The sequence below is a fragment of the Oncorhynchus nerka genome, linkage group LG6 (genome assembly GCF_034236695.1).
Source record: "Oncorhynchus nerka isolate Pitt River linkage group LG6, Oner_Uvic_2.0, whole genome shotgun sequence".
In the NCBI taxonomy this organism is placed as follows: domain Eukaryota; kingdom Metazoa; phylum Chordata; class Actinopteri; order Salmoniformes; family Salmonidae; genus Oncorhynchus; species Oncorhynchus nerka.
This window is the reverse complement of record NC_088401.1, coordinates 1,791,092-1,817,331: the sequence shown is the minus strand read 5'-3', so window position 1 is coordinate 1,817,331 and position 26,240 is coordinate 1,791,092. Positions and strand designations below refer to the sequence as shown.

Below are 26,240 nucleotides of genomic sequence, written 5' to 3'. Positions count from 1 at the left end.
TGTATATTAAGTGTCTAGTCTCTAGCTGTATATTAAGTGTCTAGTCTCTAGTGTATATTAAGGTGTCTAGTCTAGCTGTATATTAAGTGTCTAGTCTCTAGCTGTATATTAAGTGTCTAGTCTCTGGCTGTATGTAGTCTCTAGCTGTATAAAAACTAGTATATTGTCTAGTCTCTAGCTGTATAGAACTAGCTGTATATTAAGTGTCTAGTCTCTAGCTGTATATTAAGTGTCTAGTCTCTAGCTGTATATTAAGTGTCTAGTCTCTAGCTGTATATTAAGTGTCTAGTCTCTAGCTGTATAGAACTAGCTGTATATTAAGTGTCTAGTCTCTAGCTGTATATTAAGTGTCTAGTCTCTAGCTGTATAGAACTAGCTGTATATTAAGTGTCTAGTCTCTATCTATATATTAAGTGTCTAGTCTCTAGCTGTATATTAAGTGTCTAGTCTCTAGCTGTATAGAACTAGCTGTATATTAAGTGTCTAGTCTCTAGCTGTATAGTGAGTGTCTAGTCTCTATCTATATATTAAGTGTCTAGTCTCTAGCTGTATAGTAAGTGTCTAGTCTCTAGCTGTATATTAAGTGTCTAGTCTCTAGCTGTATATTAAGTGTCTAGTCTCTAGCTGTATATTAAGTGTCTAGTCTCTAGCTGTATAAAACTAGCTGTATATTAAGTGTCTAGTCTCTAGCTTTATAAAACTAGCTGTATATTAAGTGTCTAGTCTCTAGCTGTATATTAAGTGTCTAGTCTCTAGCTGTATAGAACTAGCTGTATATTAAGTGTCTAGTCTCTATCTATATATTAAGTGTCTAGTCTCTAGCTGTATATTAAGTGTCTAGTCTCTAGCTGTATATTAAGTGTCTAGTCTCTAGCTGTATATTAAGTGTCTAGTCTCTAGCTGTATATTAAGTGTCTAGTCTCTAGCTGTATAAAACTAGCTGTATATTAAGTGTCTAGTCTCTAGCTTTATAAAACTAGCTGTATATTAAGTGTCTAGTCTCTAGCTGTATAGAACTAGCTGTATATTAAGTGTCTAGTCTCTATCTATATATTAAGTGTCTAGTCTCTAGCTGTATATTAAGTGTCTAGTCTCTAGCTGTATATTAAGTGTCTAGTCTCTAGCTGCATAGAACTAGCTGTATAGTAAGTGTCTAGTCTCTATCTATATATTAAGTGTCTAGTCTCTAGCTGTATATTAAGTGTCTAGTCTCTAGCTGTATAAAACTAGCTGTTTAGTGAGTGTCTAGTCTCTAGCTGTATAGTGAGTGTCTAGTCTCTAGCTGTATATTAAGTGTCTAGTCTCTAGCTGTATATTAAGTGTCTAGTCTCTAGCTGTATATTAAGTGTCTAGTCTCTAGCTGTATAGAACTAGCTGTATATTAAGTGTCTAGTCTCTAGCTGTATAGAACTAGCTGTATATTAAGTGTCTAGTCTCTAGCTGTATATTAAGTGTCTAGTCTCGAGCTGTATATTAAGTGTATAGTCTCTAGCTGTATAGAACTAGCTGTATATTAAGTGTCTAGTCTCTAGCTGTATAGAACTAGCTGTATATTAAGTGTCTAGTCTCTAGCTGTATATTAAGTGTCTAGTCTCGAGCTGTATATTAAGTGTCTAGTCTCTAGCTGTATAGAACTAGCTGTATATTAAGTGTCTAGTCTCTAGCTGTATAGAACTAGCTGTATATTAAGTGTCTAGTCTCTAGCTGTATAGAACTAGCTGTATATTAAGTGTCTAGTCTCTAGCTGTATAGAACTAGCTGTATAGTAAGTGTCTAGTCTCTAGCTGTATAGTAAGTGTCTAGTCTCTAGCTGTATATTAAGTGTCTAGTCTCTAGCTGTATAGTGAGTGTCTAGTCTCTATCTATATATTAAGTGTCTAGTCTCTAGCTGTATAGTAAGTGTCTAGTCTCTAGCTGTATAGAACTAGCTGTATATTAAGTGTCTAGTCTCTAGCTGTATAGTAAGTGTCTAGTCTCTAGCTGTATATTAAGTGTCTAGTCTCTAGCTGTATATTAAGTGTCTAGTCTCTAGCTGTATAGAACTAGTTGTATAGTGAGTGTGTAGTCTCTATCTATATATTAAGTGTCTAGTCTCTAGCTGTATAGTAAGTGTCTAGTCTCTAGCTGTATATTAAGTGTCTAGTCTCTAGCTGTATATTAAGTGTCTAGTCTCTAGCTGTATAGAACTAGCTGTATATTAAGTGTCTAGTCTCTAGCTGTATAGAACTAGCTGTATATTAAGTGTCTAGTCTCTAGCTGTATAGAACTAGCTGTATAGTAAGTGTCTAGTCTCTATCTATATATTAAGTGTCTAGTCTCTATCTGTTTAGTGAGTGTCTAGTCTCTAGCTGTATAGAACTAGCTGTATAGTAATTGTCTAGTCTCTATCTATATAGTAAGTGTCTAGTCTCTAGCTGTATATTAAGTGTCTAGTCTCTAGCTGTATATTAAGTGTCTAGTCTCTATCTATATATTAAGTGTCTAGTCTCTAGCTGTATATTAAGTGTCTAGTCTCTATCTGTATAGAACTAGCTGTATAGTAAGTGTCTAGTCTCTATCTATATATTAAGTGTCTAGTCTCTAGCTGTATATTAAGTGTCTAGTCTCTAGCTGTATAGAACTAGCTGTTTAGTGAGTGTCTAGTCTCTAGCACTGGCTGTATAGTGAGTGTCTAGTCTCTATCTATATATTAAGTGTCTAGTCTCTAGCTGTATATTAAGTGTCTAGTCTCTAGCTGTATAGAACTAGCTGTTTTATAAAACTAGTGAGTGTCTAGTCTCTAGCTGTATAGAAGTGTCTGTCTTAGCTGTGTCTATAGAACTAGCTGTATATTAAGTGTCTAGTCTCTAGCTGTATAAAACTAGCTGTATATTAAGTGTCTAGTCTCTAGCTGTATATTAACTAGTCTCTAGCTGTATATTAAGTGTCTAGTCTCTAGCTGTATATTAAGTGTCTAGTCTCTAGCTGTATATTAAGTGTCTACTAGCTGTATATTAAGTGTCTAGTCTCTAGCTGTCTAGCTGTATATTATATTAAGTGTCTAGTCTCTAGCTGTATATTAAGTGTCTAGTCTCTAGCTATATATTAAGTGTCTAGTCTCTAGCTGTATATTAAGTGTCTAGTCTCTATCTGTATATTAAGTGTCTAGTCTCTAGCTGTATAAAACTGTAAGTGTCTAGTCTCTATATTAAGTGTCTAGTCTCTAGCTGTATATTAAGTGTCTAGTCTCTAGCTGTATATAGCTGTTTAGTGAGTGTCTAGTCTCTAGCTGTATATTATCTAGTGTCTAGTCTCTAGCTGTATGTATAGTAAGTGTCTAGTCTCTAGCTGTATATAACTAGCTGTATATTAAGTGTCTAGTCTCTAGCTGTATATTAAGTGTCTAGTCTCTAGCTGTATATTAAGTGTCTAGTCTCTAGCTGTATATTAAGTGTCTAGTCTCTAGCTGTATAGAACTAGCTGTATATTAAGTGTCTAGTCTCTATCTGTATATTAAGTGTCTAGTCTCTAGCTGTATATTAAGTGTCTAGTCTCTAGCTGTATATTAAGTGTCTAGTCTCTAGCTGTATATAGCTGTATATATAAGTGTCTAGTCTCTAGCTGTATAGAACTAGCTGTACTAGTCTCTAGCTGTATATTAAGTGTCTAGTCTCTAGCTGTATAAAACTAGCTGTATATTAAGTGTCTAGTCTCTAGCTGTATAGAACTAGCTGTATATTAAGTGTCTAGTCTCTAGCTGTATATTTAAGTGTCTAGTCTCTAGCTGTATAGAACTAGCTGTATATATATTAAGTGTCTAGTCTCTAGCTGTATAGAACTAGCTGTTTAGTGTGTCTAGTCTCTAGCTGTCTCTATATATTAAGTGTCTAGTCTCTAGCTGTATATTAAGTGTCTAGTCTCTAGCTGTATATTAAGTGTCTAGTCTCTAGCTGTATATTAAGTGTCTAGTCTCTAGCTGTATAGTAAGTGTCTAGTCTCTAGCTGTATAGTAAGTGTCTAGTCTCTAGCTGTATATTAAGTGTCTAGTCTCTAGCTGTATATTAAGTGTCTAGTCTCTAGCTGTATATTAAGTGTCTATTAAGTGTCTAGTGTCTAGTCTCTAGCTGTATATTAAGTGTCTAGTCTCTAGCTGTATAGAACTAGTCTCTAGCTGTATATTAAGTGTCTAGTCTCTAGCTGTATATTAAGTGTCTAGTCTCTAGCTGTATAGAACTAGCTGTATAGTAAGTGTCTAGTCTCTAGCTGTATATTAAGTGTCTAGTCTCTAGCTGTATAGAACTAGCTGTATATTAAGTGTCTAGTCTCTATCTATATATTAAGTGTCTAGTCTCTAGCTGTATATTAAGTGTCTAGTCTCTAGCTGTATAGAAGTGTCTAGTCTCTAGCTGTATATTAAGTGTCTAGTCTCTCTGTATAGAACTAGCTGTATATTAAGTGTCTAGTCTCTAGCTGTATAGAAGTGTCTAGTCTCTAGCTATATATTAAGTGTCTAGTCTCTAGCTGTATATTAAGTGTCTAGTCTCTAGCTGTATATTAAGTGTCTAGTCTCTAGCTGTCTAGTCTCTATCTATATATTAAGTGTCTAGTCTCTAGCTGTATAGTAAGTGTCTAGTCTCTGTATAGTGTCTAGTCTCTAGCTGTATAGAACTAGCTGTATAGTAAGTGTCTAGTCTCTATCTATATATTAAGTGTCTAGTCTCTAGCTGTATATTAAGTGTCTAGTCTCTAGCTGTATATTACTAGCTGTGTGTCTAGTCTCTAGCTGTATATGTAAGTGTGTCTAGTCTCTAGCTGTATAGAACTAGCTGTATATTAAGTGTCTAGTCTCTAGCTTTATAAAACTAGCTGTATATTAAGTGTCTGGTCTCTAGCTGTATAGTAAGTGTCTAGTCTCTAGCTGTATAGTAAGTGTCTAGTCTCTAGCTGTATATTAAGTGTCTAGTCTCGAGCTGTATAGAACTAGCTGTATAGTAAGTGTCTAGTCTCTAGCTGTATAAAACTAGCTGTATATTAAGTGTCTAGTCTCTAGCTGTATATTAAGTGTCTAGTCTCTATCTATATATTAAGTGTCTAGTCTCTAGCTGTATATTAAGTGTCTAGTCTCTATCTATATATTAAGTGTCTAGTCTCTAGCTGTATAAAACTAGCTGTATAGTAAGTGTCTAGTCTCTAGCTGTATATTAAGTGTCTAGTCTCTAGCTGTATATTAAGTGTCTAGTCTCTAGCTGTATATTAAGTGTCTAGTCTCTAGCTGTATATTAAGTGTCTAGTCTCTAGCTGTATAGAACTAGCTGTATATTAAGTGTCTAGTCTCTAGCTGTATATTAAGTGTCTAGTCTCTAGCTGTATAGTAAGTGTCTAGTCTCTAGCTGTATATTAAGTGTCTAGTCTCTAGCTGTATATTAAGTGTCTAGTCTCTAGCTGTATATTAAGTGTCTAGTCTCTAGCTGTATAGAACTAGCTGTATATTAAGTGTCTAGTCTCTAGCTGTATAGCTGTAAGTGTCTAGTCTCTAGCTGTATAGAACTAGCTGTATATTAAGTGTCTAGTCTCTAGCTGTATAGTAAGTGTCTAGTCTCTAGCTGTATATTAAGTGTCTAGTCTCTAGCTGTATAGAACTAGCTGTATATTAAGTGTCTAGTCTCTAGCTGTATATTAAGTGTCTAGTCTCTAGCTGTATATTAAGTGTCTAGTCTCTAGCTGTATAGAACTAGCTGTATATTAAGTGTCTAGTCTCTAGCTGTATATTAAGTGTCTAGTCTCTAGCTGTATAGAACTAGCTGTATATTAAGTGTCTAGTCTCTAGCTGTATATTAAGTGTCTAGTCTCTAGCTGTATAGAACTAGCTGTATATTAAGTGTCTAGTCTCTAGCTGTATAGAACTAGCTGTATATTAAGTGTCTAGTCTCTAGCTGTATATTAAGTGTCTAGTCTCTAGCTGTATATTAAGTGTCTAGTCTCTAGCTGTATATTAAGTGTCTAGTCTCTAGCTGTATATAACTAGCTGTATATTAAGTGTCTAGTCTCTAGCTGTTTAGTGAGTGTCTAGTCTCTAGCTGTATATTAAGTGTCTAGTCTCTAGCTGTTTAGTGAGTGTCTAGTCTCTAGCTGTATATTAAGTGTCTAGTCTCTAGCTGTATATTAAGTGTCTAGTCTCTAGCTGTATAGAACTAGCTGTATATTAAGTGTCTAGTCTCTATCTGTATATTAAGTGTCTAGTCTCTAGCTGTATATTAAGTGTCTAGTCTCTAGCTGTATAGTAAGTGTCTAGTCTCTAGCTGTATATTAAGTGTCTAGTCTCTAGCTGTATAGTAAGTGTCTAGTCTCTAGCTGTATATTAAGTGTCTAGTCTCTAGCTGTATATTAAGTGTCTAGTCTCTAGCTGTATAGAACTAGTTGTATAGTAAGTGTCTAGTCTCTAGCTGTATATTAAGTGTCTAGTCTCTACCTGTATAGTAAGTGTCTAGTCTCTAGCTGTATAGTAAGTGTCTAGTCTCTAGCTGTATAGTAAGTGTCTAGTCTCTAGCTGTATATTAAGTGTCTAGTCTCTAGCTGTATATTAAGTGTCTAGTCTCTAGCTGTATAGTAAGTGTCTAGTCTCTAGCTGTATAGTAAGTGTCTAGTCTCTAGCTGTATAGTAAGTGTCTAGTCTCTAGCTGTATAGTAAGTGTCTAGTCTCTAGCTGTATAGTAAGTGTCTAGTCTCTAGCTGTATAGTAAGTGTCTAGTCTCTAGCTGTATATTAAGTGTCTAGTCTCTAGCTGTATAGAACTAGCTGTTTAGTGAGTGTCTAGTCTCTAGCTGTATATTAAGTGTCTAGTCTCTAGCTGTATAGAACTAGCTGTATATTAAGTGTCTAGTCTCTAGCTGTATATAACTAGCTGTATAGTAAGTGTCTAGTCTCTAGCTGTATATTAAGTGTCTAGTCTCTATCTGTTTAGTGAGTGTCTAGTCTCTAGCTGTATAGTAAGTGTCTAGTCTCTAGCTGTATATTAAGTGTCTAGTCTCTAGCTGTATAGAACTAGCTGTATAGTAAGTGTCTAGTCTCTAGCTGTATATTAAGTGTCTAGTCTCTAGCTGTATATTAAGTGTCTAGTCTCTAGCTGTATAGAACTACCTGTATATTAAGTGTCTAGTCTCTAGCTGTATATTAAGTGTCTAGTCTCTAGCTGTATAGAACTAGCTGTATATTAAGTGTCTAGTCTCTAGCTGTATATTAAGTGTCTAGTCTCTATCTGTTTAGTGAGTGTCTAGTCTCTAGCTGTATAGTAAGTGTCTAGTCTCTAGCTGTATATTAAGTGTCTAGTCTCTAGCTGTATATTAAGTGTCTAGTCTCTAGCTGTATATTAAGTGTCTAGTCTCTAGCTGTATATTAAGTGTCTAGTCTCTAGCTGTATATTAAGTGTCTAGTCTCTAGCTGTATATTAAGTGTCTAGTCTCTAGCTGTATAGAACTAGCTGTATATTAAGTGTCTAGTCTCTAGCTGTATATTAAGTGTCTAGTCTCTAGCTGTATAGAACTAGCTGTATATTAAGTGTCTAGTCTCTAGCTGTATATTAAGTGTCTAGTCTCTAGCTGTATATTAAGTGTCTAGTCTCTAGCTGTATATTAAGTGTCTAGTCTCTAGCTGTATAGAACTAGCTGTCTAGTCTTTAGCTGTATAGTCTCTAGCTGTATATTAAGTGTCTAGTCTCTAGCTGTATATTAAGTGTCTAGTCTCTATCTGTTTAGTGAGTGTCTAGTCTCTAGCTGTATATTAAGTGTCTAGTCTCTAGCTGTATAGAACTAGCTGTATATTAAGTGTCTAGTCTCTCTGTATATTAAGTGTCTAGTCTCTAGCTGTATATTAAGTGTCTAGTCTCTAGCTGTATTTTAAGTGTCTAGTCTCTAGCTGTATATTAAGTGTCTAGTCTTTAGCTGTATAGAACTAGCTGTATATTAAGTGTCTAGTCTCTAGCTGTATAGAACTAGCTGTGTCATATTAAGTGTCTAGTCTCTAGCTGTATATTAAGTGTCTAGTCTCTAGCTGTATATTAAGTGTCTAGTCTCTAGCTGTATAGAACTAGCTGTATATTAAGTGTCTAGTCTCTAGCTGTATAGAACTAGCTGTATATTAAGTGTCTAGTCTCTAGCTGTATATTAAGTGTCTAGTCTCTAGCTGTATAGAACCAGCTGTTTAGTGAGTGTCTAGTCTCTAGCTGTATAGAACCAGCTGTTTAGTGAGTGTCTAGTCTCTAGCTGTATATTAAGTGTCTAGTCTCTAGCTGTATATTAAGTGTCTAGTCTCTAGCTGTATAGAACCAGCTGTTTAGTGCGTGTGTAGTCTCTAGCTGCATAGAACTAGCTGTTTAGTGAGTGTCTAGTCTCTAGCTGCATAGAACTAGCTGTATATTAAGTGTCTAGTCTCTAGCTGTATAGTAAGTGTCTAGTCTCTATCTATATATTAAGTGTCTAGTCTCTAGCTGTATATTAAGTGTCTAGTCTAGTCTCTAGCTGTATTATTAAGTGTCTAGAACTAGCTGTATAGTAAGTGTCTAGTCTCTAGCTGTATATTAAGTGTCTAGTCTCTAGCTGTATATTAAGTGTCTAGTCTCTAGCTGTATATTAAGTGTCTAGTCTCTAGCTGTATATTAAGTGTCTAGTCTCTATCTATATATTAAGTGTCTAGTCTCTAGCTGTATATTAAGTGTCTAGTCTCTAGCTGTATAGAACTAGCTGTATATTAAGTGTCTAGTCTCTAGCTGTATATTAAGTGTCTAGGCTCTAGCTGTATAGAACTAGCTGTATAGTAAGTGTCTAGTCTCTATCTATATATTAAGTGTCTAGTCTCTAGCTGTATAGAACTAAGTGTCTAGTATCTAGCTGTATAGAACTAGCTGTATAGTAAGTGTCTAGTCTATCTATATATTAAGTGTCTAGTCTCTAGCTGTATAGAACTAGCTGTTTAGTAAGTGTCTAGTCTCTAGCTGTATAGAACTAGCTGTTTAGTGAGTGTCTAGTCTCTAGCTGTATAGAACCAGCTGTTTAGTGAGTGTCTAGTCTCTAGCTGTATAGAACCACTGGCAGCCAATAAGATATGGTTCAAAGATAACTAGAACTCTCCTCCCTCCAGGCATGTGTACAGGGTGAGTGAGGCTCTGTTTCATCTGAACAAGGCCCGGCGGGACAACGAGTGGGGAGATCAGGCTATGGAGCTCATGATCCGCATCTGTCTCAACCCAGACAACGAGGTCATCGGAGGGGAGGTGTTTGAGACACCCCAGGAGGAGTGGAGGTACGGCTGGGCTTCTAGGTGTACGGCAGGGCTTCTAGGGGTACGCCCGGGCTTCTAGGGGTACGGCCGGGCTTCTAGGGGTACGGCTGGGCTTCTAGGGGTACGGCTGGGCTTCTAGGTGTACGGCAGGGCTTCTAGGGGTACGCCCGGGCTTCTAGGGGGTAAGGCAGGGCTTCTAGGGGTACGGCAGGGGGTACTAGGGGTACGGCAGGGCTTCTAGGGGTACGGCAGGGCTTCTTGGGGTACGGCTGGGCTTCTAGGGGTACGGCTGGGCTTCTAGGGGTACGCCTGGGCTTCTAGGGGTACGGCTGGGCTTCTAGGGGTACGGCAGGGCTTCTAGGGGTACGGCAGGGGGTACTAGGGGTACGGCAGGGGGTACTAGGGGTACGGCAGGGGGGGGGTACTAGGGGTACGGCAGGGGGTACTAGGGGTACGGCTGGGGGTACTAGGGGTACGGCAGGGGGTACTAGGGGTATGGCAGGGGGTATTAGGGGTACTAGGGGGGTACTAGGGGTACGGCAGGGGGTACTAGGGGTACTCCCTTCTAGGGAGGATCATGATATGCCTGTAGAAAGTATCCACACCCCTTGACTTTTAACACATTTTGTTGTGTTACAGATTCAGTTTGAAATGGATTAAATTGAGATTATTTTGTCACTGGCCTACACAAATTACTCCACAATACTAACCTAACTGACAGAGAGAAAAGAAGGAAGCCTGTACAGAATAAAAAATATTCCAAAACATGTCTTGTGTTTGCAACAAGGCAGTAAAGTCATACTGGAAAAAATGTGGCAAAATTAACTTTTTCCCCTAAATACAAAGTGTTATGTCTGGAGCAAATCCAACACAACCCATTACTGAGTTCCACTCTCCATATTTTCAAGCATAGTGGTGGCTGCATCATGTTATGGGTATGCTTGTAATTGTTAAGAACTGGGGAGTTTTCCAGGGTAAAAAATAAATGGAATTGAGGTAAACCTGGGCAAAATCCTGCTTTCCATCAGACACTGGGAGATGTTCACCTTTCAGCAGGACAATAACCTGGTTCAGTCTGCTTTCCATCAGACACTGGGAGATGTTCACCTTTCAGCAGGACAATAACCTGGTTCAGTCTGCTTTCCATCAGACACTGGGAGATGTTCACCTTTCAGCAGGACAATAACCTGGTTCAGTCTGCTTTCCACCAGACACTGGGAGATGTTCACCTTTCAGCAGGACAATAACCTGGTTCAGTCTGCTTTCCACCAGACACTGGGAGATGTTCACCTTTCAGCAGGACAATAACCTACAACCTGGTTCAGTCTGCTTTCCACCAGACACTGGGAGATGTTCACCTTTCAGCAGGACAATAACCTGGTTCAGTCTGCTTTCCACCAGACACTGGGAGATGTTCACCTTTCAGCAGGACAATAACCTGGTTCAGTCTGCTTTCCATCAGACACTGGGAGATGTTCACCTTTCAGCAGGGCAATAACCTACAACCTGGTTCAGTCTGCTTTCCACCAGACACTGGGAGATGAATTCACCTTTCAGCAGGGCAATAACCTACAACCTGGTTCAGTCTGCTTTCCACCAGACACTGGGAGATGAATTCACCTTTCAGCAGGGCAATAACCTACAACCTGGTTCAGTCTGCTTTCCATCAGACACTGGGAGATGAATTCACCTTTCAGCAGGGCAATAACCTACAACCTGGTTCAGTCTGCTTTCCACCAGACACTGGGAGATGAATTCACCTTTCAGCAGGGCAATAACCTACAACCTGGTTCAGTCTGCTTTCCATCAGACACTGGGAGATGAATTCACCTTTCAGCAGGGCAATAACCTACAACCTGGTTCAGTCTGCTTTCCATCAGACACTGGGAGATGAATTCACCTTTCAGCAGGACAATAACCTGGTTCAGTCTGCTTTCCATCAGACACTGGGAGATTAATTCACCTTTCAGCAGGACAATAACCTGGTTCAGTCTGCTTTCCATCAGACACTGGGAGATGAATTCACCTTTCAGCAGGACAATAACCTGGTTCAGTCTGCTTTCCACCAGACACTGGGAGATGTTCACCTTTCAGCAGGACAATAACCTGGTTCAGTCTGCTTTCCACCAGACACTGGGAGATGAATTCACCTTTCAGCAGGGCAATAACCTACAACCTGGTTCAGTCTGCTTTCCATCAGACACTGGGAGATGTTCACCTTTCAGCAGGACAATAACCTGGTTCAGTCTGCTTTCCATCAGACACTGGGAGATGTTCACCTTTCAGCAGGACAATAACCTACAACCTGGTTCAGTCTGCTTTCCCCCAGACACTGGGAGATGAATTCACCTTTCAGCAGGGCAGTCTGCTTTCCACCAGACACTGGGAATGTTCCCTTTCAGCAACCTGGTTCAGTCTGCTTTCCATCAGACACTGGGAGATGTTCACCTTTCAGCAGGACAATAACCTGGTTCAGTCTGCTTTCCATCAGACACTGGGAGATGTTCACCTTTCAGCAGGACAATAACCTGGTTCAGTCTGCTTTCCATCAGACACTGGGAGATAAATTCACCTTTCAGCAGGACAATAACCTGGTTCAGTCTGCTTTCCACCAGACACTGGGAGATGTTCACCTTTCAGCAGGACAATAACCTGGTTCAGTCTGCTTTCCACCAGACACTGGGAGATGAATTCATCTTTCAGCAGGGCAATAACCTACAACCTGGTTCAGTCTGCTTTCCATCAGACACTGGGAGATGAATTCACCTTTCAGCAGGACAATAACCTGGTTCAGTCTGCTTTCCACCAGACACTGGGAGATGTTCACCTTTCAGCAGGACAATAACCTGGTTCAGTCTGCTTTCCACCAGACACTGGGAGATGTTCACCTTTCAGCAGGACAATAACCTACAACCTGGTTCAGTCTGCTTTCCACCAGACACTGGGAGATGAATTCACCTTTCAGCAGGGCAATAACCCAAATCTAAACTGGAGTTGCTTACCAAGATGACAGTGAATGTTCCTGAGTGGCCGAGTTACAGTTTGGACTTAAATCTACTTGAAAATGTCAAGACCTTAAAATGGCTGTCTATCCATAATCAACACATTTGACAGAGCTTGAATAATTTTGACAACAATAATGGGGAAAATGTTGCACAATCCAGGTGTGCAAAGCTCTTAGAGACTTACCCAGACAGACTCACAACTCTAATCACTGCCAAAGATGATTCTAACAAAGCTCTTAGAGACTTACCCAGACAGACTCACAACTCTAATCACTGCCAAAGATGATTCTAACAAAGCTCTTAGAGACTTACCCAGACAGACTCACAACTCTAATCACTGCCAAAGATGATTCTAACAAAGCTCTTAGAGACTTACCCAGACAGACTCACAACTCTAATCACTGCCAAAGATGATTCTAACAAAGCTCTTAGAGACTTACCCAGACAGACTCACAACTCTAATCACTGCCAAAGATGATTCTAACAAAGCTCTTAGAGACTTACCCAGACAGACTCACAACTCTAATCACTGCCAAAGATGATTCTAACAAAGCTCTTAGAGACTTACCCAGACAGACTCACAACTCTAATCACTGCCAAAGATGATTCTAACAAAGCTCTTAGAGACTTACCCAGACAGACTCACAACTCTAATCACTGCCAAAGATGATTCTAACAAAGCTCTTAGAGACTTACCCAGACAGACTCACAACTCTAATCACTGCCAAAGATGATTCTAACAAAGCTCTTAGAGACTTACCCAGACAGACTCACAACTCTAATCACTGCCAAAGATGATTCTAACAAAGCTCTTAGAGACTTACCCAGACAGACTCACAACTCTAATCACTGCCAAAGATGATTCTAACAAAGCTCTTAGAGACTTACCCAGACAGACTCACAACTCTAATCACTGCCAAAGATGATTCTAACAAAGCTCTTAGAGACTTACCCAGACAGACTCACAACTCTAATCACTGCCAAAGATGATTCTAACAAAGCTCTTAGAGACTTACCCAGACAGACTCACAACTCTAATCACTGCCAAAGATGATTCTAACAAAGCTCTTAGAGACTTACCCAGACAGACTCACAACTCTAATCACTGCCAAAGATGATTCTAACAAAGCTCTTAGAGACTTACCCAGACAGACTCACAACTCTAATCACTGCCAAAGATGATTCTAACAAAGCTCTTAGAGACTTACCCAGACAGACTCACAACTCTAATCACTGCCAAAGATGATTCTAACAAAGCTCTTAGAGACTTACCCAGACAGACTCACAACTCTAATCACTGCCAAAGATGATTCTAACAAAGCTCTTAGAGACTTACCCAGACAGACTCACAACTCTAATCACTGCCAAAGATGATTCTAACAAAGCTCTTAGAGACTTACCCAGACAGACTCACAACTCTAATCACTGCCAAAGATGATTCTAACAAAGCTCTTAGAGACTTACCCAGACAGACTCACAACTCTAATCACTGCCAAAGATGATTCTAACAAAGCTCTTAGAGACTTACCCAGACAGACTCACAACTCTAATCACTGCCAAAGATGATTCTAACAAAGCTCTTAGAGACTTACCCAGACAGACTCACAACTCTAATCACTGCCAAAGATGATTCTAACAAAGCTCTTAGAGACTTACCCAGACAGACTCACAACTCTAATCACTGCCAAAGGTGATTCTAACATGTATTGTTTCAGGGGTATAAGTACTTATGTAAATTAGATATTTCTGTATTTCATTTTCAATCAATTTTCAAACATTTCTAAAAACATGAATGGCCAAGAAAAACTTCTAAAAACATGTTTTCACTTTCTCAATATAAGTTATTGTGTGTAGATGGGTGAGAAAAAAAACATATTTAATCCATTTTGAACTCAGGCTGTAACACAACAACATGTAGTCAAGGAGTATTTCTGAAGGCACCACACACGAATGCTGGCACTAAGACCGCACTCAATGAGCTGTATACGGCCATAAGCAAACAGGAAAATGCTCACCGAGTGGCCGGGGACTTTAATGGGGAGGAACTTTCATCCGTTTTACCTCATTTCTACCAGCATGTTAAATGTGCAACCAGAGTAGAAAAACTCTAGATCACCTTTACTCCACACACAGAGATGCGTACAAAGCTCTCCCCCACCCTCCATTTGGCAAATCTGACCATAATTCTACCCTCCTGATTCCTGCTTACAAGCAAAAAATAAATCAGGAAGCACCAGAGACTCGGTCTATAAAAAAGTGGTCAGATGAAGCGCCAATACAGGACTAAGATTGAATCGTACTGCATCGGCTCCGACGCTCGTCAGATGTGGCAGGGCTTGCAAACTATTACAGACTACAAAAGGGAAGCACAGCCACGAGCTGCCCAGTGACACAAGCCTACCAGACGAGCTAAATCACTTCTATGCTCGCTTCGAGGCAAGCAACACTGAGGCATGCATGAGAGCATTAGCTGTTCTGGACGACTGTGTGATCACACACTCCGCAGCCGACGTGAGTAAGACCTTTTAAACAGGTCAACATTCACAAGGGCCAGACGGATCACCAGGACCTGCACTCCAAGCTGACCAACTATCAAGTGTCTTCACTGACAGTTTCAACCTCTCACTGTCTGAGTCTGTAATACCAACATGTTTCAAGCAGACCACCATAGTCCCTGTGCCCAATAACACTAAGGTATCCTGCCTAAATGACTAGCGACCGGTAGCACTCACGTCTGTAGCCATGAAGTGCTTTGAAAGGCTGGTCATGGCTCACATCAACACCATTATCCCAGAAACCCTAGACCCACTCCAATTTGCATACCGTCCCAACAGATCCACAGATGAAGCAATCTCTATTGCCCTCCACACTGCCCTTTCCCACCTGGACAAAAGAAACACCTACGTGGGAATGCTATTCATTGACTACAGCTCAGCGTTCAACACCATAGTGCCCTCAAAGCTCATCACTAAGCTAAGAAGGACCCTGGGACTCAACACCTCCCTCTGCAACTGGATCCTGGACTTCCTGACGGGCCGCCCCCAGGTGATAGGTAACAACACATCCGCCATGCTGATCGCCACCACAGGGGCCCCTCAGGGGTGCGTGCTCAGTCCCGTCCTGTACTCCCTGTTCACCCACGACTGCATGGCCAGGCACGACTCCAACATTAAGTTTGCAGATGACACAACAGTGGTACGTACGCCTGATCACCAACATCGACGAGACCGCATATAGGAAGGAGGTCAGAGACCTGGCAGTGTGGTGCCAGGACAACCTCTCCCTCAACGTGATCAAGACTCAGGAGATGATTATGGACTACAGGAAAAGGAGGACCGAGCACGCCCCCATTCTCATCGACGGGGCTGTAGTGGAGCAGGTTGAGAGCTTCAAGTTCCTTGGTGTCCATATCAATAACAAACTAGATTGGTCCAAACACACCAAGACAGTCGTGAAGAGGGAATGACAAAACCTATTCCCCCTCAGGACACTGAAAAGATTTGGCATGGGTCCTCAGATCCTCAAAAAGTTCTACTGCTGCACCATCGAGAGGATCCTGACTGATTGCATAACTGCCTGGTATGGCAACTGCTCGGCCAGAGGGTAATGCTTAAGGCCCAGTACATCACTAATCAAATGGACCCGGACTATTTGCATTGACCCCCCCCCCCCCCTCCTCTTTTACGCTGCTGCTTTTCTGTTATTATCGATGCGTAAGTCACTTTAATAACTCTACCCACATGTACACATTACCTCAATTACCTTGTCAATACGGTACCATAACACCCTGTATATAGCCTCCACAATGACTCTGTACCGGTACACCCTGTATATAGCCTCCACATTGACTCTGTACCGGTACCCCCTGTATATAGCCTCCACATTGACTCTGTACCGGTAACCCCCTGTATATAGCCTCCACATTGCCTCTGTACTGGTACCCCCTGTATATAGCCTCCACATTGACTCTGTACCGGTACCCCCTGTATATAGCCTCCACATTGACTCTGTACCGGTAACCCCCTGTATATAGCCTCCACGATGACTCTGTACTGGTACCCCCTGTATATAGCCTCCACATTGCCTCTGTACCGGTACCCCCTGTATATAGCCTCCACATTGACTCTGTACCGGTACCCCCTGTATATAGCCTCCACATTTACTCTGTACCGGTAACCCCCTGTATATAGCCTCCACAATGACTCTGTACTGGTACCCCCTGTATATAGCCTCCACATTGACTCTGTACCGATACCCCCCTGTATATAGCCTCCACAATGACTCTGTACTGGTACCCCCTGTATATAGCCTCCACATTGACTCTGTACCGATGCCCCCCTGTATATAGCCTCCACATTGACTCTGTACCGGTACCCCCTGTATATAGCCTCCACATTGACTCTGTACCGGTACCCCCTGTATATAGCCTCCACATTGACTCTGTACCGGTACCCTGTATATAGCCTCCACATTGACTCTGTACCGGTACCCCCTGTATATATCCTCCACATTGACTCTGTACCGGTACCCCCTGTATATAGCCTCCCCATTGACTCTGTACCGGTACCCCCTGTATATAGCCTCCCCATTGACTCTGTACCGGTACCCCTGTATATAGCCTCCCATTGACTCTGTACTGGTACCCCCTGTATATAGCCTCCCATTGACTCTGTACCGGTACCCCCTGTATATAGCCCCATCCCATTGACTTGACTGTACCGGTACCCCCTGTATATAGCCTCCCCATTGACTCTGTACCGGTACCCCCTGTATATAGCCTCCCATTGACTCTGTACCGGTACCCCTGTATATAGCCTCCCCATTGACTCTGTACCGGTACCCCCTGTATATAGCCTCCCATTGACTCTGTACCGGTACCCCTGTATATAGATTCCCCATTGACTCTGTACCGGTACCCCCTGTATATAGCCTCCCCATTGACTCTGTACCGGTACCCCCCTGTATATAGCCTCCCCATTGACTCTGTACCGGTACCCCCTGTATATAGCCTCCACATTGACTCTGTACCGGTACCCCCTGTATATAGCCTCCCCATTGACTCTGTACCGGTACCCCCTGTATATAGCCTCCCCATTGACTCTGTACCGGTACCCCCTGTATATAGCCTCCCCATTGACTCTGTACCGGTACCCCCTGTATATAGCCTCCACATTGACTCTGTACCGGTACCCCTGTATATAGCCTCCCCATTGACTCTGTACCGGTACCCCTGTATATAGCCTCCCCATTGACTCTGTACCGTACCCCTGTATATAGCCTCCCATTGACTCTGTACCGGTACCCCCTGTATATAGCCTCCCATTGACTGTATATATATAGCCTCCCCATTGACTCTGTACCGGTACCCCTGTATATAGCCTCCCCATTGACTCTGTACCGGTACCCCCTGTATATAGCCTCCCATTGACTCTGTACCGGTACCCCCTGTATATAGCCTCCCATTGACTCTGTACCGGTACCCTCTGTATATAGCCTCGCTATTGTTATTTTACTGCTGCTCTTTAATTATGTTACTTTTATTTTTTTTATTTTTTTAATTATTTTTCTTAACTTCATTGTTGGTTAAAACTTCTTGGTGACGGGGCAGTATTTTCACGTCCGGATGAAATGCATGCCCAAATTCAACTGCCTGCTTTTCATCCCCAGAACATAGATATGCATATTATTAGTAGATTTGGATAGAAAACACTCTGAAGTTTCTAAAACTGTTTGAATCATGTCTGTGAGTATAACAGAACTTATTTAGCAGGCGAAACCCAGAGGACAAACCATTCAGATATATTTGTTTTTGAGGTCACTCGTTTTTCATTGGTTTTCATTGGGAATCCAGATTTCTAAGGGACCTTCTTGCAGTTCCTATCGCTTCCACTGGATGTCAACAGTCTTTAGAAATTGGTTGAGGTTTTTCCTTTGTGTAATAAAGAAGTACGGCCATCTTGAACGAGGGTCACTTGAAGTGTACTGTTAGATAGAGGCGCGTGACCAGAAAGCATGCTACAGTTTGTTTTCCTCCTGTATTGAACACAGATCATCCGTTCTTCAATTTTATTATTTACGTTAAATAATACCTAAAGTTGTGTTACATAAGTAGTTTGAAATGTTTTGTTAAAGTTTACAGGTAACTTTTGAGATATTTTGTAGTCATGTTGAGCAAGTTGGAACCGGTGTTTTTCTGAATCAAACACAACAAATACATGTCCATTTTGGATATATATCGACGGAATTAATCGAACAAAAGGACCATTTGTGATGTTTATGGGACATATTGGAGTGCCGACAAAAGAAGCTCGTCAAAGGTAAGGCATGAATTATATTTTTATTTCTGCGTTTTGTGTCGCGCCTCCAGGGTTGAAATATGGTTTCTCTCTTTGTTTACGGAGGTGCTATCCTCATAATAGGTTTGTTTGCTTTCGCGGAAAAGAAAAAAGCCTTTTTGAAATCTGACATGTTGGCTGGATTCACAAGTGTAGCTTTAATTAGCTATTTTGCATGTGTGATTTAATGAAAGTTGGATTTTTATAGAAATGTATTTTGAATTTGGCGCTCTGCATTTCCCCTGGCTTTTGCGACGCTAGTGTCCGACATATCCCAGAGAGGTTAATGGCTTGTCAGTAAGCATTTCACTGTAATGTCTACACCTGTCGTATTCGGCGCATGTGACAAATAACATTTGAGTTGATGTTGTCTCCTCCAATGTGGACAGTCTGGGACAGAGGACATTATGATGTACTGTATACAGACTCCAGTATTTTGTCTCCAATGTGGACAGTCTGGGATAGAGGACATTAGGATGTATACATCCTATACCATGTTGCCTAGTTTGATTGTTCCTGATTGAGATACTTCAGCTATTTATAATAATACATGATGTAAAATGTTTACGTCTGTTCTCCTCTCTGATTGGTCAGTATGAGCCAGCTGGGCGGGGCTGAGCACAGGGAGCAGGTGGGCGTGGCCACGGCTCAGAACCTGGTGAAGGAGTTCCGCCCACGTCATGTGTCATCAGGAGGTCAGCGGTCACACAGAATCACCTTGCTGGTCAACCTCTGCCTCATGGCCACCAGAGACCCCAAACACATCCAGAGAGCCCTGCAGGCCTTCACTGAGCTGGCCTCTACTCAGGTAGGACCCCCTTCACTGAGCTGGTCTCTACTCAGGTAGGACCCCCTTCACTGAGCTGGTCTCTACTCAGGTAGGACCCCCTTCACTGAGCTGGTCTCTACTCAGGTAGGACCTCCTTCACTGAGCTGGTCTCTACTCAGGTAGGACCCCCTTCACTGAGCTGGACTCTACTCAGGTAGGACCCCCTTCACTGAGCTGGACTCTACTCAGGTAGGACCCCCTTCACTGAGCTGGACTCTACTCAGGTAGGACCCCCTTCACTGAGCTGGACTCTACTCAGGTAGGACCCCCTTCACTGAGCTGGCCTCTACTCAGGTAGGACCCCCTTCACTGAGCTGGCCTCTACTCAGGTAGGACCCCCTTCACTGAGCTGGACTCTACTCAGGTAGGACCCCCTTCACTGAGCTGGTCTCTACTCAGGTAGGGTTTCCTCTTTCTCCTCCCCCTCCTTCACCTCCTCCTCCTGTACCTTCACCACCTCCTTCTCCTGTACCTTCTTCTCCTCAGGTGAACAACGTTCCCTACTTGCTGGCGATGGGCCAGGCCTTCATGCTACTAAAACAAACTCCTCGGGCCAGGAACCAGCTCAAGAGGCTCACCAAGGTAGACTTTTTTTACTAGGACTCTTGTAGATTTACATGTTGGTCCTGTAGCTTAGCAGACACTCAGAGACAGTCAGAGGAGAGGGCCTAGAACAGAGCCCCTGGAGGACTCCAGCGGGCCTCGAACCAAGCCCCTGGAGGACTCCAGAGGACCTAGAACAGAGCCCCTGGAGGACTCCAGAGGGCCTAGAAACGAGCCCTGGAGGACTCTAGAGGGCCGAAAACCGAAACTCCAGAGGGCCGAGCCCTGGAGGACTCCAGAGGGCCTAGAACAGAGCCCTGGAGGACTCCAGAGGGCCTAGAACAGAGCCCCTGGAGGACTCCAGAGGGCCTAGAACAGAGCCCCTGGAGGACTCCAGAGGGCCTAGAACAGAGCCCTGGAGGACTCCAGAGGACCTAGAACAGAGCCCTGGAGGACTCCAGAGGGCCTAGAACAGAGCCCTGGAGGACTCCAGAGGGCTTAGAACAGAGCCCTGGAGGACTCCAGAGGACCTAGAACAGAGCCCTGGAGGACTCCAGAGGGCCTAGAACAGAGCCCTGGAGGACTCCAGTATTATATATGGTTATTGTACAGGTGGAGTGGAGCTGGGAGCTGTCAGAGGACCTAGAACAGAGCCCTGGAGGACTCCAGTATTATATATGGTTATTGTACAGGTGGAGTGGAGCTGGGAGCTGTCAGAGGACCTAGAACAGAGCCCTGGAGGACTCCAGAGGGCCTAGAACAGAGCCCTGGAGGACTCCAGTATTATATATGGTTATTGTACAGGTGGAGTGGAGCTGGGAGCTGTCAGAGGACCTGGAGACAGCCTGGTTGCTGCTGGCTGATGTTTACATCAAGTCTGGGAAGTATGATATCGCCTGTGATCTACTGCAACGTTGTATTAAATACAACCAGGTACACACACACACACACACAGAGAGACAGTGACAGATGGACGGACGGAGACGCACACAGCCAGCCAGCAGAGTCTGAGGTGTCCGTGTAGGATGAGCTGTATGCTATTAGTGTGTAGTGTGTATTAGTGTAAACGGGAGTGTGTATTAGTGTAGACAGTAGTGTGTATTAGTGTAGACAGTAGTGTGTATTAGTGTAGACAGTAGTGTGTATTAGTGTAGACAGTAGTGTGTATTAGTGTAGACAGTAGTGTGTATTAGTGTAGACAGTAGTGTGTATTAGTGTGGACAGTAGTGTGTATTAGTGTAGAAGGTAGTGTGTATTAGTGTGTATTAGTGTAGACAGTAGTGTGTATTAGTGTAGACAGTAGTGTATTAGTGTAGACAGTTGTGTATTAGTGTAGACAGTAGTGTGTATTAGTGTAGACAGTAGTGTGTATTAGTGTGTACAGTAGTGTGTATTAGTAGACAGTAGTGTGTACAGTAGTGTATTAGTGTAGAGTGTGTATTAGTGTAGACAGTAGTGTGTATTAGTGTAGACAGTAGTGTGTATTAGTGTAGAACAGTAGTGTGTATTAGTGTAGACAGTATGTATTAGTGTAGACAGTAGTGTGTATTAGTGTAGACAGTAGTGTGTATTAGTGTAGACAGTAGTGTGTATTAGTGTAGACAGTAGTGTGTATTAGTGTAGACAGTAGTGTGTATTAGTGTAGACAGTAGTGTGTATTAGTGTAGACAGTAGTGTGTATTAGTGTAGACAGTAGTGTGTATTAGTGTAGACAGTAGTGTGTATTAGTGTGGACAGTAGTGTGTATTAGTGTAGAAGGTAGTGTGTATTAGTGTGTATTAGTGTAGACAGTAGTGTGTATTAGTGTGTACAGTAGTGTGTATTAGTGTAGACAGTAGTGTGTATTAGTGTAGACAGTAGTGTGTATTAGTGTAGACAGTAGTGTGTATTAGTGTGTACAGTAGTGTGTATTAGTGTGTACAGTGTGTATTAGTGTAGACAGTAGTGTGTATTAGTGTAGACAGTAGTGTGTATTAGTGTGTATTAGTGTAGACAGTAGTGTGTATTAGTGTAGACAGTAGTGTGTATTAGTGTAGACAGTAGTGTGTATTAGTGTAGACAGTAGTGTGTATTAGTGTAGACAGTAGTGTGTATTAGTGTGTACAGTAGTGTGTATTAGTGTGGACAGTAGTGTGTATTAGTGTAGACAGTAGTGTGTATTAGTGTAGACAGTAGTGTGTATTAGTGTGTATTAGTGTAGACAGTAGTGTGTATTAGTGTAGACAGTAGTGTGTATTAGTGTAGACAGTAGTGTGTATTAGTGTAGACAGTAGTGTGTATTAGTGTAGACAGTAGTGTGTATTAGTGTGTACAGTAGTGTGTATTAGTGTAGACAGTAGTGTGTATTAGTGTAGACAGTAGTGTGTATTAGTGTAGACAGTAGTGTGTATTAGTGTAGACAGTAGTGTGTATTAGTGTAGACAGTAGTGTGTATTAGTGTAGACAGTAGTGTGTATTAGTGTAGACAGTAGTGTGTATTAGTGTGGACAGTAGTGTGTATTAGTGTAGACAGTAGTGTAGTAGTGAGTATGTAATGTATGTGTTTGTAGTCGTGCAGCAGAGCGTATGAGTACATGGGCTACATCAGGGAGAAGGAACAGTCGTACCATGATGCATCAGTGTTCTACGATCAAGCCTGGCTCTACACTAACAGAGTCAACCCCAGCGTGGGTGAGTCTGTGGACACCCTTTAAGCTGCATTTTCTCACTTTTTGGGCGACCCGACCAAATTCACATAGACATTTTATGTCATAGATCTGTCATTCACATTGAAAGCCAGTCTAATAATCTGTAGATCTGTTCTATGTGTTATAGATCTGTCATTCACATTGAAAGCCAGTCTAATAATCTGTAGATCTGTTCTATGTGTTATAGATCTGTCATTCTCATTGAAAGCCAGTCTAATAATCTGTAGATCTGTTCTATGTGTTATAGATCTGTCATTCTCATTGAAAGCCAGTCTAATAATCTGTAGATCTGTTCTATGTGTTATAGATCTGTCATTCTCATTGAAAGCCAGTCTAATAATCTGTAGATCTGTTCTATGTGTTATAGATCTGTCATTCACATTGAAAGCCAGTCTAATAATCTGTAGATCTGTTCTATGTGTTATAGATCTGTCATTCTCATTGAAAGCCAGTCTAATAATCTGTAGATCTGTTCTATGTGTTATAGATCTGTCATTCTCATTGAAAGCCAGTCTAATAATCTGTAGATCTGTTCTATGTGTTATAGATCTGTCATTCTCATTGAAAGCCAGTCTAATAATCTGTAGATCTGTTCTATGTGTTATAGATCTGTCATTCTCATTGAAAGCCAGTCTAATAATATGTAGATCTGTTCTATGTGTTATAGATCTGTCATTCACATTGAAAGCCAGTCTAATAATCTGTAGATCTGTTCTATGTGTTATAGATCTGTCATTCACATTGAAAGCCAGTCTAATAATCTGTAGATCTGTTCTATGTGTTATAGATCTGTCATTCTCATTGAAAGCCAGTCTAATAATCTGTAGATCTGTTCTATGTGTTATAGATCTGTCATTCTCATTGAAAGCCAGTCTAATAATCTGTAGATCTGTTCTATGTGTTATAGATCTGTCATTCTCATTGAAAGCCAGTCTAATAATCTGTAGATCTGCTCTATGTGTTATAGATCTGTCATTCACATTGAAAGCCAGTCTAATAATCTGTAGATCTGTTCTATGTGTTATAGATCTGTCATTCACATTGAAAGCCAGTCTAATAATCTGTAGATCTGTTCTATGTGTTATAGATCTGTCATTCTCATTGAAAGCCAGTCTAATAATCTGTAGATCTGTTCTATGTGTTATAGATCTATCATTCACATTGAAAGCCAGTCTAATAATCTGTAGATCTGTTCTATGTGTTATAGATCTGTCATTCACATTGAAAGCCAGTCTAATAATCTGTAGATCTGTTCTTTGTGTTATAGATCTGTCATTCTCATTGAAAGCCAGTCTAATAATCTGTAGATCTGTTCTATGTGTTATAGATCTGTCATTCACATTGAAAGCCAGTCTAATAATCTGTAGATCTGTTCTATGTGTTATAGATCTGTCATTCACATTGAAAGCCAGTCTAATAATCTGTAGATCTGTTCTATGTGTTATAGATCTGTCATTCTCATTGAAAGCCAGTCTAATAATCTGTAGATCTGTTCTATGTGTTATAGATCTGTCATTCACATTGAAAGCCAGTCTAATAATCTGTAGATCTGTTCTATGTGTTATAGATCTGTCATGCACATTGAAAGCCAGTCTAATAATCTGTAGATCTGTTCTATGTGTTATAGATCTGTCATTCTCATTGAAAGCCAGTCTAATAATCTGTAGATCTGTTCTATGTGTTATAGATCTGTCATTCACATTGAAAGCCAGTCTAATAATCTGTAGATCTGTTCTATGTGTGCTATTTCTATGCCTCGCATTCTTAAATTTCGTTTTGTATCTTTTACTTTCGGTTTTGTACATCAACTTCAAACAGCTGAAAATACATTATTTTTGGTTTTGTGGAAAATATGTTTTACAGCAGTTTAGTTGATTACCTGGACTATACTTGTTTGTTTTGTCACAAACTGAAATTAGGTGAACTATTATCATTTTTGCAACAAAGGAAATGGAGAAGTGATGTCAGCACCTTTTTAACGGTTTAAGGTCTGTAATGTTAATGGTTGTGTCCCTTCTGCTTCTTCCGTTCAGGTTTCAGACTGGCCTTCAACTACCTGAAGTTCAAGCAGTACAACGAGACCATAGAGGTTTGTCACAAGGTCTGTACTGTGGATGATATTACTACTGTAGCCTGGTCCCAGATCTGCAAGACAGCACTAACACATCTGGTACCAGGCTATCACTACTGGAAATATTGGAAAGGACTTAGTGTAATTTAGTTTAGAGGATGAGGATTATTGATTAAGGATCGGTGTAGTGAGAGAGTGTTTTACCTGACCTGCCTGTTCCCCCTCAGGTCCTCACAGAGCACCCAGACTACCCTCTGATACAGACAGAGATCCTAGAGAGAGCCCGCGCTGCTCTCCGACCCTGAACCTCAGCCTGGGATTAACCCTCCATGTCTCTGTCTCCACTAGTGACCTGAAATGTATCCACATGGCATAATGCCCCCTGCTCCAAGGAACTATGGGGCACTTTGTCTTTATCAAATCAAGTGCTTTGTTCTAGATATACTGTTCTGCACTTGAAATATGCAAATACTATGCTACTTTTATTTATAGTTTTTTTTCCCTGTGGAATTTTAAAACATTTAAACATGTTCTGTAATGTAAAATTCTCTGTTTGAGTGTTTATACAGTGCTTTAGGAAAGTATTCAGACCCCTTGACTTTGTTCCACATTTTGTTACGTTTCAGCCTTATTCTAAAATTAATTCAATTGTTGTGTTTTTTTCATCATCAATCTACACACAACATCCCATAACGAAAAAGCAAAAACAGATTTTTAGAAATGTTTGCATAAAATAAACATTTACAGAAGTATTCAGACTCAGTACTTTCTTGTAGCAACTTTATCAGAGTTTACAGCTTCAAGTCTTCTTAGGTATGACGCTACAAGCTTGGCACACCTGTATTTGGGGAGTTTCTCACATTCTTCTCTGCAGATCCTCTCAAGCTCTGTCAGGTTGGATGGGGAGCGTCACTGCACAGCTATTTTCAGGTCTCTCCAGAGATGTTTGATCAGGTTCAAGTCCAGACTCTGGCTGGGCCACTCAAGGACATTCAGAGACTTTTCATAGAGCCACTCCTGCGTTAACTTGGCTGTGGGCTTAGGGTCGTTGTCCTGTTGCTTAAAAACATCCCTCACCATGATGCTGCCACCACCATGCTTCACCGTAGGGATGGTGCCAGGTTTCCTCCAGACGTGACACTTGGCATTCAGGCCAAAGAGTTCAATCTTGGTTTCGTCAGACCAGAGAATATTGTTTGTCATTGTCTGAGAGTCCTTTAGGTGCCTTTTGGCAAACTCCAAGCGGGCTGTCATGTGCCTTTTACTGAGGAGTGGCTTCCATCTGGCCACTCTACCATAAAGGCCTGATTGGTGGAGTGCTGCAGAGATGGTTGTCCTTCTGGAAGGTTCTCCCATCTCCACAGAGGAGCTCTGTCAGATTCTTGGTCATCTCCCTGACCAAGGCCCTTCTCCCCCGAGTGCTTAGTTTGGTGGCCAGCTCAAAGAAGAGTCTTGGTGGTTCCAAACTTCTTCCATTTAAGAATGATGGAGGCCACTGTGTTCTTGGGGACCTTCAAT

General features: G+C 41.5%; 1 protein-coding gene across 4 annotated transcripts in view; it reads left to right on the top strand.

The window, feature by feature from the left end:
• The window catches only part of LOC115123702 (tetratricopeptide repeat protein 21B-like), a 147,804-nt gene extending 122,324 nt beyond the window's left edge, over window positions 1-25,480 (top strand). For 2 of the 4 annotated variants that reach the window (XM_065019213.1, XM_065019211.1), the window contains 7 exons: window positions 9,112-9,273; window positions 19,187-19,400; window positions 19,908-20,003; window positions 20,769-20,897; window positions 22,514-22,634; window positions 24,685-24,752; window positions 24,950-25,480. In XM_065019213.1, the coding sequence (XP_064875285.1) occupies window positions 9,112-9,273; window positions 19,187-19,400; window positions 19,908-20,003; window positions 20,769-20,897; window positions 22,514-22,634; window positions 24,685-24,752; window positions 24,950-25,027 (868 nt within the window). In that variant the 3' untranslated portion in view covers window positions 25,028-25,480. Of the gene's footprint in view, window positions 1-9,111; window positions 9,274-19,186; window positions 19,401-19,907; window positions 20,004-20,576; window positions 20,898-22,513; window positions 22,635-24,684; window positions 24,753-24,949 lie in introns of those variants that run through there. The other 2 variants (XM_065019212.1, XM_065019214.1) reach the window with 2 other exon arrangements.
• Window positions 25,481-26,240: the final 760 nt, after the last annotated feature.